This window comes from Monopterus albus, unplaced genomic scaffold, assembly GCF_001952655.1.
Source record: "Monopterus albus unplaced genomic scaffold, M_albus_1.0 scaffold218.1, whole genome shotgun sequence".
In the NCBI taxonomy this organism is placed as follows: Eukaryota; Metazoa; Chordata; class Actinopteri; order Synbranchiformes; family Synbranchidae; genus Monopterus; species Monopterus albus.
Window position 1 is genome coordinate 889,979 of NW_018128098.1, and position 17,104 is coordinate 907,082.

Below are 17,104 nucleotides of genomic sequence, written 5' to 3' on the forward strand. Positions count from 1 at the left end.
TGTATTTCCATAAGTGGGGTAAAACTATGGAATAATTTAAGTGTGGACATAAAAAAATAGTAATAGAATTGATGAGTTTAAACATAAATATAAAGGTATGTGTCAATCAAGATATATGCAAGAACAGGCTTAATGATTAATTAGATGGACAATTGTGGGTGTGGTGTACATTTTGTAACCATTCTTTAGTATATTACTTGTGTGATGTAAGAATGTTAACACTGTTATATTCTTTTTTTAGTATAATATGTGTGTGTGTGTAGAAGTGAATCATTTACTGCTTGCAAGCCAGTGATGGTAAGATGATGTCATGGGGTAGGACTGGATAAGTCTGACTTCTTCCTACTCCATTTAGGCATGTACTAGGTATAAGCAAATTGATATTGGATTATGTGTGTTGTCATATCAACTGTTTTACATGCTTGAAAGAATAAATCAAATCAAATCAAATCAAAAGATGTGATGTTATGCAATGTGTCATTTCTAAAATTTCTGAAAGGTATCTAAAATAGGCTGGAATGCCTCTGACAGGATAGACAAAGCACTCTACAGCACATTAAGTGTCATATGTTGTGTCATACAATCAGATCTGTGATGACGAGGGTTAAAAAAAAATCTATTCAGCCCTCTGGAAGAGAGTGTGTATTGAACAGGTGTTGACCAACAAGGAGTGGGTGTCATAGTTGTGTCATTATTAGCAGTACCCAAACAAAGAAAATACACTGGTACTGAAGGATTGACTTGAGATAAAACACTGATTCGGCTTAGGCTTTTATTCTTAAGTAATATTTTATTAGAATCCAAAAGTTACCCAGGCCACTCTGCCACCCTGTTTCATAATCATGGCTCAAAGAAGTAGATAATACATTATCCACACAAGAGCCCATATTGTAGTGAGTAACAGCAGCACACAGTCTGCAGACTTTACCTGCTGTCAGTGATACCTGTAACATGACTGATCAGGACAAGTGTAGGTGTCTTTTTTATTTATCATGTCTCATGAGCTGCTTTCATGTGTTATTTTGTGCACCTATGTGTACAAGTATTGAACCTACAATAGGTTCATCAGCGATTCCCATCGACCAGCGGAAGCTCTTTCAGCTCAGCAGCCTTTCTCTCATCAGCAGCCTCCCAGAGTAATTTGCTACACAGTGACAAATGAACTATAAAACAAACAGGTTTAAATGCCTACATTTCCTAGGAAATGGTGACCTGTAGTTCAGACAGGTAATTATAGATTACAGCATGATAGATTATAGATGTTTATGTTGCTTTGGAATCGTGGATGTCAAAGTCTGTTAAGTTTAATTAGTTTAAGCATTTATTTTCTGGGAACTGTTTAGAATTTATGTTGTGTGTTTTATTAAAGCCTTTTTCTGTTAAATAGACGGCTGCTTTCAAGTCCTGCACACATTAATCTGGAGTCATAAGTTCACAGTTCACGCTCTAATTGTATGAGCACCCCCCACCCCTTGCTGGATGAGAGCCCCCCACAAAAGACAGTGACCCTCTGTGAAAACACTTTACAAGCAAAAGCACAGAGCTAATACCTTATCTGAGATATCTAACAAAGGACTTTTTACCTTTAATTCTGGCATGTTGACTATCAAGGCTAAAGGCAGTTTACAATCAGGGTCATTGGTGTAGTCCATTGGTACAAGATGTGGAGCCAACTCATGGTATCTTCCATGCAACCTAGAAAAATAAATAAATAAATAAATAAATAAAATAACAGTTTTTTAACAACTGTGATTCTACAGTCAGGATGGAAAGTATTCAGACATTTTGTTATGTTCCAGACTCATCTTAAACGGATTCCGTTTAATCTACACACAATACTCCACAATGATAAAGTGAAAACTGGTTTTTGGAGTGTTTCCATTTCATTATTGTAGAGTATTTTGTGTAGATTAAATGGAATCCATTTAAGATGAATCTGAAACATAACAAAATTTGGAAAACTTGAAAGGGTCTGAATAATTTCCGTACTGACTGTATTATAATTCTTAGAATTAAGAACAGCCAATGCCAATTATTGTCAGGACGCTGATAAACACACAATGTTTATGATAAGCACGATGATAACCACACAATGTCAAGAAAGTCAGAGCTGCTTATCTACAATCCCCATGTCACTCTGTCCTGTGACTAATTCTGTCATATTGTACATCCATTCCCAGAGCAGAGCCATTCATCAGCAGGGACACTGGTCCAAGAAGACAAACTCACTTCAATTAAATAAGATAACCCTGTCACAATGATGGAGTTTCACTGGTGCATCGCAGGAAATGACCGGGTAAACCTACAGTTTTAATGTGAAGGGGTCTGGGTTGTATAGCTTCTGTGACATCCTTAGCTCTGAAATCTCTTTGAATTTTATTGCTATAGCAACTCGTGAAAAACCCTATTACACCCTCTGGTGATGATCAGTTTTGCTCCCCCCGCTGTAGGCCTTGGAATCAAAGACACTTCACTATCGTTGAAGAGGAACATCTACATGCACATGATTTGTTAATGACTGAAAAGTGGGAATGTGCTGTGTACATCTATTCAAGTGTAATCCTTTTTTAATCTGTGATAGCTCTGGTAATTATAGGAGAAAGTAACAGATGCACAACCAGACACACTGTAAATGCCTGCAATAATTTCCAAAACAACCCTTATTATACTCTCTATACATAAGAGCAAAAAATCCCACTTGCCTAGAATCACACAACCCTCATCCTTAGCTAATGTTACACTGCAACGTATTTATTGTCTAACATTTAGACCCTCTTATAATTCCTACTTCGATACTTCAAATATATCTATTAACATTAACAGCCTCCATTAAAAACAAACATTTACAGCAACACGTTAACACATTATTACTACAAACAGCCTGTGCATAGTACATGATACTTATCAGTTATATTGTACCCATGTGCCAAAATTCAGCATTTATAAATTGTTATTTACTACCACATTCCATTTTATATTAAACATTGTAAATAATTCTAATCAGAAGCAAACAATATTCCTTCAAACATCAGAATCAGAATCATATGCCTGTACTCAACAAACACACATGTAACTACACTGTAAAAATAATGTATTAGCTATACAATTCTACCTTACTTTAGGATGGTAGGTCACATTATCAGAATTACACTATACAGACAATATTTCCAAGCAGTGTGCTCTAAGAACTACATCTCAGCTAACAACTATACCGTATAGAACAAGCGGAGAGAAAACAGGGAAATCATGGCTGGTTTGGTAACAAACTTATGGACCAAGCACGTGGTGAAGTATTTGGTTTACAACTGATCGATAGTAAAACTGTCAGCAATGCACCAGAATCAAGAGGTACAGCACGAAAAACTTACCGTAGAATTTCTTTGCGGGTAAAAAATGTACAGTCCTGCAATGATAGATAGATAGATAGATAGATAGATAGATAGATAGATAGATAGATACAAACAACAAACACTTATGGTGGATAAAGGGCTGTGCTGTATGACACATTGTTCAAGGTACAATTACATCTTCTAGGCCTACAAACACTTTAAATGAGACGTATGAGTCATACCGTAGAAAATAACATTATGGTTCTTCTGGAGTCATGTGAACAACCTTTACTGTAAAATGCCAGTCACAGTATCTGATTTCTCTTAAATGGTGATGTGTGTGTGAATGGTGTCACCTGCTGCTTGCATAGGAACAGCGGAACACGATCTATTGTTGTCTGACATGCATGTGTTGGCACACGCATTATCCAACAGCCCGACTAGAGGCCCCTCAGTTTACATTTTCCCATTGTTACCTCTTTGTCTGGACTGTGCTTCTGAGTGTGGGAAGCAGAGTGCATCCAGCTGAGCTCCAGAGACAAGCTGATTAACAGTAAATATAATGTACTTCTAAGAACCCTATAATGAAATCAAAAACAGGCCTAATGGAAGTATTTGGGTTAATGATAACTGTGAGTACTATATATATATAAAACAATAACTGACTAGTCACTAACTAGTCTTCATCATAAAGCCTAAAAGATTGCCTAGTAAAGTGATGTTTATACAGTTATAGCACATCTGAGCTCTGAATTCCTTGGTGAACAAACACAACACTCAAGCTCGGTCAGGTGATGTCTAACTAGGTTTTGCATCTTAAACATTTGATCCTAAAAAAGATAAAATGCAGGCACCCAAGAGGGAAAATAATGACCAAGGCAGAAACAGAAAGCGACAGAATTTTAATAGGGGCTTTTAAAGAGTAGCAGGAGTAACCAGAGAGGCTCTTGAGAACTAAACTGTCGCCTGAGAGTAGAGTTTCATAGAATATAACACTGGCTTGGCATCAATTATTAAGTCCACCCCCCCTAAACCTGTGCACATTAAGATGTGTTTCTTCACGCAAAAACCTGGATTACTGTTCCAGAAAACAAACTCAGATTATAACAAAGGACACTTGATACTAATGTTTGCAATGAAATCAAAACTTTCTTTTCCAACCTAACATAAATAATATCACTATTTAAACTGTGTGGAGTCATAACTGGTGCCGTTTGGAAATCGATTATTACATTCATTAATTGAAACGTAATCACAGACCACTTGTTTGCATTAGATTGAGGTCAAATTTTGTCAAGTCTTATGATTAAACACGACTTTTCTGATTCTAGTTGTGGTCACATAGCCTAAACATGACGCAGGTATAGGCAATGGCATGCAATCTTACCTGGTAGGCATCAAGTTGCTCGTCAGTAAATATTGTTTGTTTATTACCCATCTCAGTCGAGTAGTTTGTTGCGTGTACACATTCACAACACTGAACGTCCGCAGCCTTTTCTCAATGAAAGGCATTTAGGGGGTCTGCGGAGTCACAGTCTCTGTACATGTTAGATTGACGATGTTGCAAACCCTTAAAAGGGTTTACTGGTGTCCTCAAAAGAGATACCCGCCATGACTGAAAAACATAGAGGATGCATAAAAAAAACTGTAAAAGAAAAAGTAAAAGACAGTGTCCGCTTATGTTTGCGCCAGGTGGTTGTCTGCGAAGTGCAAGGTGCGAGAGGGTCTGCTTCTTTACGCACTCAGCTGCTGTCCACCGGAGTCAAGACAGACCAATAGGATCTCAGGTAAATAAATAAATAAATAATTAAATACAGCAACAAATGAATAAATAGTTAAATAAAACCTGCTTTTACAGTAGGTTAAAGTAAATAACATTATTATTGTTGTTTACAAAGGCTTGGTAACTTTAACTCGAGTTACTTGATTCATTTCCATCACTTTGGGCAATATCACAGTCTTAAAAGAATATCTGATTCTGGAAACATTACATTTTTCCAAAATTATAAATGAAATTTTATTGGAATGGCATTTTTGCGGGTCATTTAACATCTGACTGGATTATATTTTACATGCTCATTTATTAACCATTCTGATTTAATTAATATGTACAGTTACAAATTTTGAGTGCTGACAATTATAAATCCACTACAAAACCCCCATAGGTGAATAATTTTATTCGGTGCTGTAATCAGAACAAAACTTTTAAGTGACACAGAACCTGTTGCACGGAAGCAACATAAAACAAAAATAGTGGAACAGCCACGTCTTCGTCTTCCACCGTCCTCTACACAGCGCCGCGTCCCTCTTATCCGGTGCCGGACTGCAGAGGCTGAGGTCCGTCTTATCCGCCTGCGCGCTACTGCAGCACAGCAGAACAGTGAGCGTGTCCTCACCGCACCCCAGGACACATGCCAGTTTCATATTCCCAGTATAACCACTCCCTTGCTAGTCCACTGCACTGGTTATAAACGTCGGCTTTTGTTGCAGTAGGTAGCTTTCTAAGTAGAAAAGTTACCCGCGATGGATTCTAAGCGAGATAAAGACCAAGGTAAGCTGTGATTAATAGCTTGATGCTACGTTGCTAAGCTAGCCCCCTAGCGGCTTATGTTAGCGAGCTGTGGTTTATGCGGTTAACAACGTACCCTTTGGTACACAACATTCTGCGTTTGTCATCAGAGGAAATGGGACAATTAATTAAATAAACCACCCACTTTTACCCGGCAGAATCATCCTCATTGAATCACGCATGACGCTCTTAGGTAACATACAGACAGCTACCACCGTTAGCTATCAACATTTACTGGTGTCTGACTCTCAAGCTCAGCTAAACATCGTCACCTTTATTTTTATGCAGGTGTTATCTTGTACAAGGTATGTGTTTGGTGGCCATCTTTCACCCACCCAGTCCATTTCGCCCATTTAGTGGTGTCATACTTCCCAGTCAGTGAGCTGAAATACAACTTGCATTTAAAGTGAACTGCATAAAGCCCGTGACACAAATCTGAATACCAGGAAAAATAAGGGGGGCAGACCCTGGTATCATTGTCTCTGGTTAACCTGATGAACCTCGTCTTTCAGTTGCCTTGGTTCTCTTCCGGGAGTCAGTGTTTTATGAAAGAGTATTCATTTGTAGTTGGCTGATTCTACCTCAGTAAATTAAACCAAATTAAACTCCCCCAGTTGTTAGTCATGCATTGCAGCAAGCTTACACCTGTGCACATGCAGGAAGCAAATCTGACGTGCTTTTCATTACTCCTTTGTAATGTTTAAGTATGTTTTGTGATTTAACATATAATATTACATGCCAATTCAGTGGTTGCAAAACATCTCAGCTAACAGCTATGCTGTATAGAGCAAGGGGAGAGAAGACAGGGAAATTATGGCTGGTTTGGTGAGAAACCTATGGACCAAGCAAGTGGTGAAGTATTTGGTTTACAACTGATCGATAGTAAAACTGTGAGCAATGCACCAGAATCAAGAGGTACAGCACGAAAAACTTAGAGCAGAATTTCTTTGAGGGTAAAAAAAAATGTACAGTGACAAAAAAAAAAATAAATAAATAAAATCAGCATGTCAAAACACAAACATCAGAAACTGTTATGTTTGATAAAGGGCTGTGCTGTATGACACATTGTTCAAGGCCTACAAACACTTTAAATGAGACATGTGAGTCATACCGTAGAAAATAACATTATGGTTCTTCTGGAGTCATGTGAACAACCTTTACTGTAAAATGCCAGTCACAGTATCTGATTTCTCTTAAATGGTGATGTGTGTGTGAATGGTGTCACCTGCCGCTTGCATAGGAACAGGGGAACACGATCTGTCGTTGTCTGACATGCATGTGTTGGCACACACATTATCCAACAGCCCGACTAGAAGTAATATAGAAGAAGTATGTTGGCTGCATATGTAAGAATAGAAAAGTGAATGTGCTTTGTCATGCTGCAGTCTTGTTTCTTTGATTCTTTTAGATGCAGAATTTGAGAAGATAACCCCTGTCCTGCTCAAGTCACGTACGGGAGAGTTCGATTTGGAGTCAATATTATTTCTGAAATTGAGAGGTCTTGGTAAGATGACATTAATATATATCAGTATTTATGTCTTTGAAAATGCTTTATTGTTACATTTTTAATACATGTCTTATAGGTATACATGATCTTGGATGCATTGGAGAATGTATCAATGTGGAGAGACTGGACCTCTCTGGAAATAATATTGCAAATTTAGCTCCTCTAGCATCTCTTCGGCTTCTTTCTGTGCTTAGTTTGTCTGCGAACAGGATCTCCAATTTAGGTAAGATTTCGGGAGCAGTACAGTATTTTCATGCTGTATATTCACTTATTAAGGAAGTCTTTGTCATGAATGCAATTGGATTTAAAAATATATATATATTATTGTGTTTGCAATTTCAGAGCCCCTGCGCAGTTGTGACAGTTTACAGAACTTAAACATGGCTGGTAATATCATACCCAGGTAACACCGTATAGCCACTGACCAAATGCTTACTCTAGATAAATAACAAATTACAGTGTTGATTTCACAATGTACAATCAAATGTCATATTAAAAAATATTTTGTTACTCCAAAATATATTTTTAAAAGCAATATTCTGAATTAGTCCTGTAACATGGCCTTATATGATGTATTTTTCAACAGCATTGAGAGCCTTCACTGCCTTCAGTCTTTGAGAAAGCTTGAAAATATACGTCTTAAAGACAACACTTACAATTACACTAATCCAGGTAATTTGTAGTGACAAACACTCCATGGGACTGTATCACAAAGTGAGTTCAGCTTATTCTGGCCCTCTTGGGGTTTTCTAGCTTCACTGAGCGTAACATTGGCTGTCCTGGATAACCGGTACCACGAAGCTGGTTATCCACTGGCTCTGTTAAATCTGGGTTTTCCTACCGGGCTACAAGCGCATTCATGTGAAAGAGGCAGAGTTGTTATTGAGAAGCGACAGCAACAGCACCACGAATGAAGTAGGCCTCTGATCCTGTCAGGATTCAGTAGGACGTTTTTCCAGTTATCTGATTGGTTGGTGCTCAGGGTTTTGATCCGATACTCTGAAGTTAACCTGGTCCGCAGCAGGTTAGCCATGAAACATACGTTACTGTGGTGATCTAGCCTGATTTACAAGTCAGCCAGCTTCATGGTACTGGAAAACCTGAGCTGAGCCCAAAGTTATCTGGATAAACCACTAACCTTGCTTCGTGGTACAGGCCCAGGTAGATGGAAAATCTTGATAAGTGAAATCACAACAGCTTTCTCTGTTAGGAATGCATCATATAGAACCATAGTTCTTGAGATGTTCCCCAACCTCAAGGTACTGGATGGTAAGATTTTTTTTTAAATTTTCATTCAGCCTTCTGCATAGGATTAACGCTCAGACATATTTGTTTCCAACGGTCTATTTATTTGTTTTCTGTTTTAACCTGTAGGTGAAAGAGTGGTTGGACGTGGGAGTGACTTGTACCAGTTATGCAAAGACATTGATGACACCATCAAAGGTACATTTGTTAGCCAGTATGTTAGTGTATAATGTTTGCAGCTTATCTCAGTCAATTTGCCAAATTAAGATGTTCCACTGGCACTTCAGGAATCTCTGTGATGTGTTCTTGGTCAAGTAAAATGTTACTGCATAGGCACTATGATAATGCAGTAAATTTGTTTTTCATTCTATGAATGTTTAGCTGGTTTATACAAGAATGGACAGCTTATTGAACATCCTGATTGCAAGCCATGGGTGGAAGATAGTTACTGGGAGATAAAGAGATCAAACAGTGCTATTATTGAAGAAGCCTACAAACAATTTAATGGTAAGGTTTTAAAGAAAAGTGTTGCATTTGATCTAAATAGTTGTCAGCTCAACTGCATTGTGTTTACAGCATGTAATCATTGTCTTCTATTTCTCTTTCTACAGATGTTCTTCATGAATGCAGGCTCCTCAACAACAGAGCCATTCATGTCATTTCACAAACCGAGCGATCTATGAGCCTGAAGAAGCAGCCAAAGCAGTATGCCATCTGAGTTGGGCTAATTTGGTCACATTTGTGTGCAACATTTGGCAACTTTTTTGTTGTATGATATACATGGCTAATGTACTGTAGGTTTTGCAAAGTACTAAGCTGTATCCAAATGCTTGATAATTATCATTGCCAGACATGCTCTGTGTTGCAGTGTGAGGCATTTCTTCACATTTTATTGCACCCTATGCATTGGGTATCTTATGATACATGCAAGTGGTTTGAAAACCTTTATCCATGCTGACATCCCTCAGTTTGGTTCAGAGATGTCTTTACTTGCACAGTGTGCATTTTTGTACCATGTTGTAGCCTGCATTTATGCTAAGAGCTATGCTGCTTAAGAATTTCTATAGGTTTTCTGTGAATAAGAGCTTTTTTAATTTTGCATTGCTGGATAATTTTGGGAGTTTATGTACCCCAACCGTTGCCCTTTCTTTGTAAGGTGAACATTTGCAAAATGTGATAAATTGTTTCAGCCATTTCTACTTGTTTTATACCATAAAATTTATTTTATGTACAATTCAACTTGTGGAAAATGTAGTTCTTACAGTGATGGAAAGTGAACTTCACATCTATGATTTTACTCATCTGCACAGTCTATTGTAATACTGGTACATAGGCTACCACACACTGCCACACACTGCACATCAAGAGCCAAGCAACACATGATGTGGGCTATAAGCAATCCATAGATGTCACATCTCAGAAGCAGTCAACCTGCGCCACTTGCTGGTGATAATCATCCAGCGCACCTGTCTGAGCCACTTAGTGTACAATATGTGATAGGCCACCTAGGGGGAAAAGTCCACCAATATGTAGGTTGTACTACAGAAAGGTTTAGCTACTTTTAGCGTAGGCTACATAGCCTAACGCATGTTTACAGACTACATCTTATAGTCTATTATAATTTAGTTCTGGACATACTTGTGATAAGTTGCTTAAATCTGTGCAAATATTCTGGGAGCTGCATTTTTATTTCTGCTTCACATAAAGTGTCTAAAAAAACCCGTGACTCACGGCACTTTTTATAACTTAGTCCACATATGGCCAGAGGACCTTGCAGCCTCCTCCCCTTCCGTTCCGCTCTTGTCTAGACTCCGCAGTCACGTCCAGCGACACATCCGGGCCTCTTTCTCAGAGCTCTCCAGAAAGTTCTGAGCTGTGGATCCTATATAAGAGCCAGACACCTTTCGTCCTCGACCGCTGAGTAACTTCAGTGAAAGCCAGCACATCGGTAATATCTGACAAGGAAGTAAGCGATTTTTTAAAAATGTAATTTAGAAGGATATTTAGCCATACAATTAATAAATGCTAGCGGTTTCATTCAAGCTAAAGGTAATATAAGCTAGTATGTGGCTGACACGAGTTGTCGTTTAACAGCACGTGTCGCTTATGGCAACGTTAACATTATGTGTTTAATACTGTAGCCATCAGTAAGCTTAACGTTTTCTTTTCTTTATAAATATCTCTAAGATAAGTGGACGTTCGGGTTATTATTACTTTATTATGGTATTATGAGAAAGCGCTATAGCAAGGTTTTTGTAGCTAAGTTAAATTACATCTAGCTAACTTGGGTAATACATCGGGTCCTAACGTTAACGTCACTGGCAAAATAGTAAGTGGCATTTTATCTAAAAAAAAAAGTTTATGTGTTTCTGATTAGATTTTAGGTTGTCAACATGGTTCACGAAACCGGCTACTACGACCTCTTGGGTGTCAGCCCCAAAGCCTCAGTGGATGAAATAAAAAAAGCCTACAGAAAACTTGCACTGAAATATCACCCGGACAAGAACCCCAGTGAAGGCGATAAGGTGAGTTTAGAGAGCTTTGGGATACCTCTGTAGTCGTTTATGGATAGTTGAAAATGCCCTTTGTCATTTCCATTGTACAACAGCAGGAACTTTCTGGAACGTTCTAGTCAAACCTCCGCATGGCAGCGGACAGGAAGGAAGCTAGCCTTCAGACACTGAAGTGCCTCAGCTACAGTGACAGGAGGTGGTGAAATTAATGTTTAAAGTGAAATTAATGAAGATGCCGTTCATTTTGTTTGTAGTCTGTATCCTTATCTCTAAGGGTTCATTGGGCTGATTGATAGAAAGAACTTGGTGTGTCACAATACAAAAAGGCTGCCAATTGCAATTATTAGTTTTCAGTGTACTTTCCATAAATGTGACCATATATCATGAATCTAGGTCAGGAATCATGAAGCTAATGTCAGTCATTACCACTACACGAGATAAAAGTGGAGTGATTTAACTAACGCCTTGTTTTAATTTATTAAAGCCTTAACTGTAGTCCAGCTTTCAAATGTGACTCATGGTTTACATTTTATTTCCCTAGTTCAAGCTTATATCTCATGCATATGAGGTGCTGTCAGATCCAAAGAAGAGAGACCTGTATGACCAAGGAGGGGAGCAAGCAATCAAAGAGGGAGGCATGAGTGGAGCAGCTTCCCCTATGGACATTTTTGACATGTTCTTTGGAGGTGGGGGAAGGATGCAGAGAGAGAGAAAAGGTAAGATATTTTTAGGTTTAAGTATTGTCAGAATAGGCTGTTAGAAGGTTTATAGGTTCTTGATATAACATGTCTTCAACTTTCATTTATCTGTTCATCCTATAGGGAAGAATGTTGTCCACCAGCTTAGTGTTTCACTGGAGGAGATGTACAATGGCACCACCAGGAAGCTTGGACTGCAGAAAAATGTCATTTGTGAAAAATGTGAAGGTATGTGTTGTTGTGTGTATGTGCTTTTTAATCGCATGTCCAGTAAAGCTGGTTCAGACACTGAGAAAATGACTTTATGCTGTTTATTACAGGTTATGGTGGTAAGAAAGGTGCACTGGAGAAGTGCTCAAATTGCAAAGGAAGAGGAGTACAAGTGAGGGTGCAACAGATTGGGCCAGGCATGATCCAGCAGATCCAAAGCATGTGTCCAGATTGCCAGGGACAGGGCGAGAAATTCAACTCCAAAGATCGATGCAAGAACTGCAATGGACACAAAGTTGAACGCAAGAAGAAAATTCTTGAAGTTCACATTGACAAAGGTACCCCCCCCACACACCCACACCCACCCACCCATCTGAGACCATCCGATTTAAAAACTCTAGTTGATAGTAGGTAAGTAGTAAACTAAACTGAAGACAAATGTGTTGTGCAGGTATGAAAGATGGTCAGAAAATTATGTTCCATGGAGAAGGTGACCAGGAGCCTGGACTGGAGCCCGGGGATGTAATCATTGTGCTGGATCAGAAAGACCACCCTGTTTTCCAGAGGCATGAGGATAATTTAATGATGAAGATGAACATCAAACTTGTGGAGGCCCTGTGTGGTTTCAGGCGGACAGTTCAAACACTAGACAACAGAACACTCATCATCAGCACTCAGCCAGGTAACTAAGTCAGCCCATCTTTACTTCTATATAATGCATTTTGTGTGTGTGAATACTTGTAATTCAGATTTAAGTAACATCTGACCTTTTTTTTTTTTTCCCCCCAAACAGGTGAAGTAATCAATCATAGTGACATAAAATGTGTTCAAAATGAGGGCATGCCACTTTACAGGGAACCTTATGAAAAGGGACAGCTTATTATTCAATTCCAGGTAAGACTCGGAATGCAACAGCATGGCAAAACTTGTGATTTGAATCTTTGTCAGATAATTTTGTTGTAAAAAAAAATGTATATATAAAATTTCAGTTAACTGTAATTTATCTTACTGTAATTTATCCTACAGGTGGAATTCCCAGAGAAAGGCTGGCTCCCAGAGCATCTGTTGTTCCAGCTAGAAAGACTGCTTCCACCTAGAGAGGATGTGATGATTACTGATGACATGGAGGAGGTGGAGCTCTGTGAGGTAGATGTGCAGTCACAGCAGAAAAGCTATCGTGGTGAAGCTTATCAGGAAGATGAGGAGCAGGGTCCCAGGGGCGGAGTGCAATGTCACACACAGTGATTGTAATCTCTGATACAAATGCTACTGTATGTGGTAGAGATTTTTTTTTTTCTGAAGCACAAAATATTACCTATGCCTATAAATCTGCAAATTAGTACCATTAAGTCTTTTTCTTTTTTTTTTTTTTTTTAACTGTTGCCAGTGGTAGTTCTTTGACTTCATCACTGATACAAGTTGAGTACACGTTTCACTTTTATTTGGACTCCAGAAGTTATTGAAACTATATTTTTGTGTTACTGTTGCATGTTCTATTTAAAATCAGTTTCTTTTGTATATATTTCCCAATAAATTAATGGTACATCTTTTTTTTTCTCCACACAAGCTCAAAGGACAAAATGTATGCTTTCTGTGAAGGTACTTTTAAGTCATGACAAACATTTTTGGTTATTTCTCAATAAAAAAAAACTTAAATGTTTATATCTTTGTTTTGATTTTTTAGTATTTTCCATCAAGTGTTAAATGTCTGTATACTGACAGAACCTGTTGTTAGTGAATTCATTACTATGTGTAATCAATGACAAAATAAGGGATTTATCCAGAGAACATAATTACAGACAAGTTTTCTCTGAAAGACCCACCTTTGTGAAAGGGAGTATCAGTGTGTGCTTGGCTGAATATAGTGCTGATCTTCTGGTAGTCTACAAAGAAACGGACTCAAAACTCTAAGCAAACAATAATTTCAACACATTAAGCTAAATAAATGCACATAACAGACCTTTTATGCAATTTAATTAAATGAAAACAATAATAATCCAGCTTCTATTGTATTTTCAGTTTATAAAAGCCACTAATGGCTTCAAACAAACAAAACATAAAGATTACCCTGTCCTGGCTCAACTATAGTCCATTTAAACTACATGGGCCATAATGCACAGCAGGAAGTTACGTCACCCATCTCGGCACCGGTCTGCTGCCAGTTTACGGACAGCTGAGGATTTCCAGACGGGGGATCCCGGCTAAGTACGGCCTTTTAGTATAGAAACGCCGGGTTCTGGTGTATTTAAATGGAGAAAACGTACGATTATCTCTTCAAACTGCTGCTCATCGGAGACAGCGGAGTCGGCAAGACATGCCTGCTGTTCAGATTCAGCGAGGACTCCTTCAACACCACCTTCATATCCACGATAGGTGAGTAGGCTACTCCGGAGCCACCCCTTTGGGTAAGCCTGACATAATGCATGGTTATGGCAACGGAATACACTGGTTTATGGCATCACATATATATGCTCGGCCGTGTATATATAGTAATGTTAGTATCCTATACCTAATTTTTTATTATGCAGTACAGACCCACAATATTTAAAGGGCCCCAAAAGCAAGACAATGGGACTGCAAGAAAAATCATAATGATTTCATGTCCTTGAGGGTTCATAGGCTCCAGTAAGGGTATATATATAAATATATATATAGAATGAAATTAAAATTATAGTCACATTGTTTGACCTTAGGAAATTTGAAATGTAAATGCTTTATTAATTGTTATAATATTATTATGTCCTTGATAAAGCTTTACAATATTCTACAGCAGTTTGATTTGTGGTGGCATTAAAAGAGATTCATCTACAACACAGCAAAGGATTAACATATAAAAAAGTTCTTCCAGTTTACAAATGACAGCCACTTATTGCTCAAGTGCCTGGATAGCTGTGTATCCAAGGGATGTGACAATGGTATCACGCTACACATCAGTGCAGTAAGTATCAGTTTATATCAGTGTCTGTGTTTATTTATTCAAATGCAGGAATCGATTTCAAAATCAGAACAATAGAACTGGATGGAAAGAGAGTGAAACTTCAAATTTGGTAAGTGTAATCTGAGCAGGCCTCTTTCCACTTTTTAAAATCTGAGTATCTGTACTTCAAATGCACTGGACCTCATCTATTTGCATTGATGTTCTCAGGGACACTGCAGGGCAGGAGAGATTTCGCACCATCACTACAGCTTACTACAGAGGAGCCATGGTGAGTCTTTGCTTCATACTTCACTACTTCATTGCAGGGCTACATATCACAAGGTGTAAGATAATGTCCATTTTCCCCACAGGGCATTATGTTGGTTTATGATATCTGCAATGAGAAATCCTTTGAAAATATTAAAAACTGGATTCGAAATATTGAAGAGGTAAGTGGAAATGTCATTGTCAGTTTTTTTTAAGTGAAATGAATTTATGTGTATAAGAAAGAGAATTCTTTATATTGTCATTGTATACTGACAATGGCATATTTTACATAAAGAGTTGTTTTTTGTCCCAGCATGCATCACCTGATGTGGAGAAAATGATCCTGGGTAACAAATGTGACATGACTGATAGGAGACAGGTATCCAAAGACAGAGGCGAGAAAGTGAGTCCCTGCAGCCATACCCTTAGTAAAAAAGCAGTCTCCAACAAATATAATGCATTTTTCCTATTTGCACTGAACAGCACTGACACTAGATTGTTTGTCTTGCATAGCTGGCTATTGATTATGGAGTTAAGTTCTTGGAAACCAGTGCAAAGTCTAGCTTAAATGTAGAAGAGGTAAGCAGAAAGTATTTCAACCCTAAAAGCTCCATGTAGCATATGAATGATATTCTATATACAGTATGTACATTTAACATTTGTTTTTGTGTTACTGTCATTCAAGGTTTTTTATACAATGGGAAGAGACATATTACATAATCTGAGCTCAAAGACAGTAAGTACATAGATACAACACTTCAGTGAAGCTCTTCCTTTTTAATACTGCATTTATGACTTTTTTTTTTTACTATCATATCTTCCCTTACTAGACTGACAGCAATGCTGTAGGATCGGGCAAACCAATCAAGATCACAGAGAAAAAGTCAAAGAGAATTAAGCTATTCAAGTGTTCCCTCCTCTAGACTGCTCATCTCCAGTGTTCACGACTCACAGCTAGCGTGACTTTGCAGTTTTAGAGGGCTCCTACATCCTGAATGTCCTCGTAGCAGAAGCAGAAGTGGTCATACTCTACTGCTGCCTGAAACTCACAGGTTCACGAGGGGCTGAGATGCCATATTTGATCTACTGACCAGAAGAGGTTCAATGAGGAATGAGGCCTGATACTGTTTATCTGCTCATGCAAACAAACTTCGGCAGTGGTTTGTAGCTGACCCTGCAGTTTCCGCTCACAGGAGACACTGATTCTGGCATTTCTAATAGCTCCATTGGCTCACATGAAAATATCTCTGACACACAGTTGTCTTATGAATGCACAAGAATAAAAAAACTCAGTCTTTCATATATTGTAGCATTATTTTATACATACTACCTAATGTCATGTTTACTATGCTGATGCTTTGTGACAGAGGCATATCAAGTCTCAATATTGATTGTATTTGTCTGTGAATTTATGTATATTATCAGGCTTATATCTCCATTTGAATTGGCAACATTTCTATTTGTTCATATGTGCCTAGAAGGAGTTACAGTATTGTGATAGAAAAGACAAAAATATGTATAAACACAACCTATTGTATTTGTTTATTTTTTTTATGGAACCTTTATTTATACAGGTTTTCTATGTAAAAATGTGACTGAATGGCTTGTTTGTTTCTTGGAAACTACTTAATACATATTGTTTTTGTCAGTGTTTGCATGAAAGCTACAGGGGCACCTCTGAGCAGTTCATTATTAAGCACATTTTACAGTATTTGAAAAAAGGTTTACAGACTTTATATAGACTCTATATAGAAAATTTATGTTTTTGTTCTTCACATAGTATATATATATGTAAACACGAGTAACGTCTGTATAAACTTTATTTCCACCTTAAATTGTAGGGAATCCA

General features: G+C 38.0%; 4 protein-coding genes across 5 annotated transcripts in view; 3 read left to right on the forward strand and 1 right to left on the reverse strand.

The window, feature by feature from the left end:
• Positions 1–5,016, reverse strand: part of cib2 (calcium and integrin binding family member 2) — an 8,845-nt gene extending 3,829 nt beyond the window's left edge. Inside the window, exons 1-3 of the mRNA XM_020619390.1 lie at positions 4,717–5,016; positions 3,369–3,403; positions 1,584–1,695 (exon numbers count right to left, since the gene is read on the reverse strand). Coding sequence (XP_020475046.1) covers positions 1,584–1,695; positions 3,369–3,403; positions 4,717–4,767 — 198 coding nt within the window. The 5' untranslated portion in view covers positions 4,768–5,016. The remainder of the gene's footprint in view (positions 1–1,583; positions 1,696–3,368; positions 3,404–4,716) is intronic.
• Positions 5,017–5,550: 534 nt separating this feature from the next.
• Positions 5,551–10,012, forward strand: lrrc61 (leucine rich repeat containing 61). Its single transcript, XM_020619402.1, has 9 exons — positions 5,551–5,880; positions 7,307–7,402; positions 7,482–7,628; positions 7,748–7,808; positions 7,992–8,077; positions 8,603–8,674; positions 8,780–8,848; positions 9,032–9,157; positions 9,262–10,012. Exons 1-9 carry the CDS (start codon positions 5,853–5,855, stop codon positions 9,366–9,368), a joined length of 792 nt encoding a protein of 263 aa, XP_020475058.1. The 5' UTR covers positions 5,551–5,852; the 3' UTR covers positions 9,369–10,012.
• Positions 10,013–10,442: 430 nt separating this feature from the next.
• dnaja (DnaJ heat shock protein family (Hsp40) member A) lies at positions 10,443–13,692 on the forward strand. 2 transcript variants are annotated; one of them, XM_020619401.1, is made up of 8 exons: positions 10,443–10,598; positions 11,028–11,175; positions 11,705–11,879; positions 11,985–12,089; positions 12,182–12,409; positions 12,523–12,753; positions 12,865–12,965; positions 13,098–13,692. In XM_020619401.1, the coding sequence occupies exons 2-8, from the start codon at positions 11,044–11,046 to the stop codon at positions 13,314–13,316; spliced, it is 1,191 nt and encodes a 396-aa protein (XP_020475057.1). In that variant the 5' UTR covers positions 10,443–10,598; positions 11,028–11,043; the 3' UTR covers positions 13,317–13,692. The 2 variants fall into 2 exon arrangements, with proteins under 2 accessions (XP_020475057.1, XP_020475055.1); XM_020619399.1 differs by having other exon boundaries at positions 10,444–10,616; positions 13,098–13,691.
• A 535-nt stretch (positions 13,693–14,227) lies between these two features.
• On the forward strand, positions 14,228–17,098 carry LOC109971242 (ras-related protein Rab-8B). Its single transcript, XM_020619370.1, has 8 exons — positions 14,228–14,444; positions 15,058–15,118; positions 15,217–15,277; positions 15,360–15,437; positions 15,569–15,658; positions 15,769–15,834; positions 15,941–15,991; positions 16,086–17,098. The coding sequence occupies exons 1-8, from the start codon at positions 14,321–14,323 to the stop codon at positions 16,176–16,178; spliced, it is 624 nt and encodes a 207-aa protein (XP_020475026.1). The 5' UTR covers positions 14,228–14,320; the 3' UTR covers positions 16,179–17,098.
• Positions 17,099–17,104: the final 6 nt, after the last annotated feature.

Excerpts from the sequence above, each read along its gene's own strand:
- lrrc61 (XM_020619402.1), top strand. The coding sequence starts at position 5,853 with ATGGATTCTAAGCGAGATAAAGACCAAG. Across the intron at positions 7,629-7,747 it reads GAACAGGATCTCCAATTTAG|AGCCCCTGCGCAGTTGTGAC; the intron begins GTAAGATTTCGG and ends TTGCAATTTCAG. Across the intron at positions 8,675-8,779 it reads CAACCTCAAGGTACTGGATG|GTGAAAGAGTGGTTGGACGT; the intron begins GTAAGATTTTTT and ends TTTAACCTGTAG.
- dnaja (XM_020619401.1), top strand. The coding sequence starts at position 11,044 with ATGGTTCACGAAACCGGCTACTACGACCTCTTGGGTGTCAGCCCCAAA. Across the intron at positions 11,880-11,984 it reads GATGCAGAGAGAGAGAAAAG|GGAAGAATGTTGTCCACCAG; the intron begins GTAAGATATTTT and ends TTCATCCTATAG. Across the intron at positions 12,090-12,181 it reads CATTTGTGAAAAATGTGAAG|GTTATGGTGGTAAGAAAGGT; the intron begins GTATGTGTTGTT and ends TGTTTATTACAG.
- LOC109971242 (XM_020619370.1), top strand. The coding sequence starts at position 14,321 with ATGGAGAAAACGTACGATTATCTCTTCAAACTGCTGCTCATCGGAGAC. Across the intron at positions 14,445-15,057 it reads CACCTTCATATCCACGATAG|GAATCGATTTCAAAATCAGA; the intron begins GTGAGTAGGCTA and ends ATTCAAATGCAG. Across the intron at positions 15,278-15,359 it reads CTTACTACAGAGGAGCCATG|GGCATTATGTTGGTTTATGA; the intron begins GTGAGTCTTTGC and ends TTTTCCCCACAG.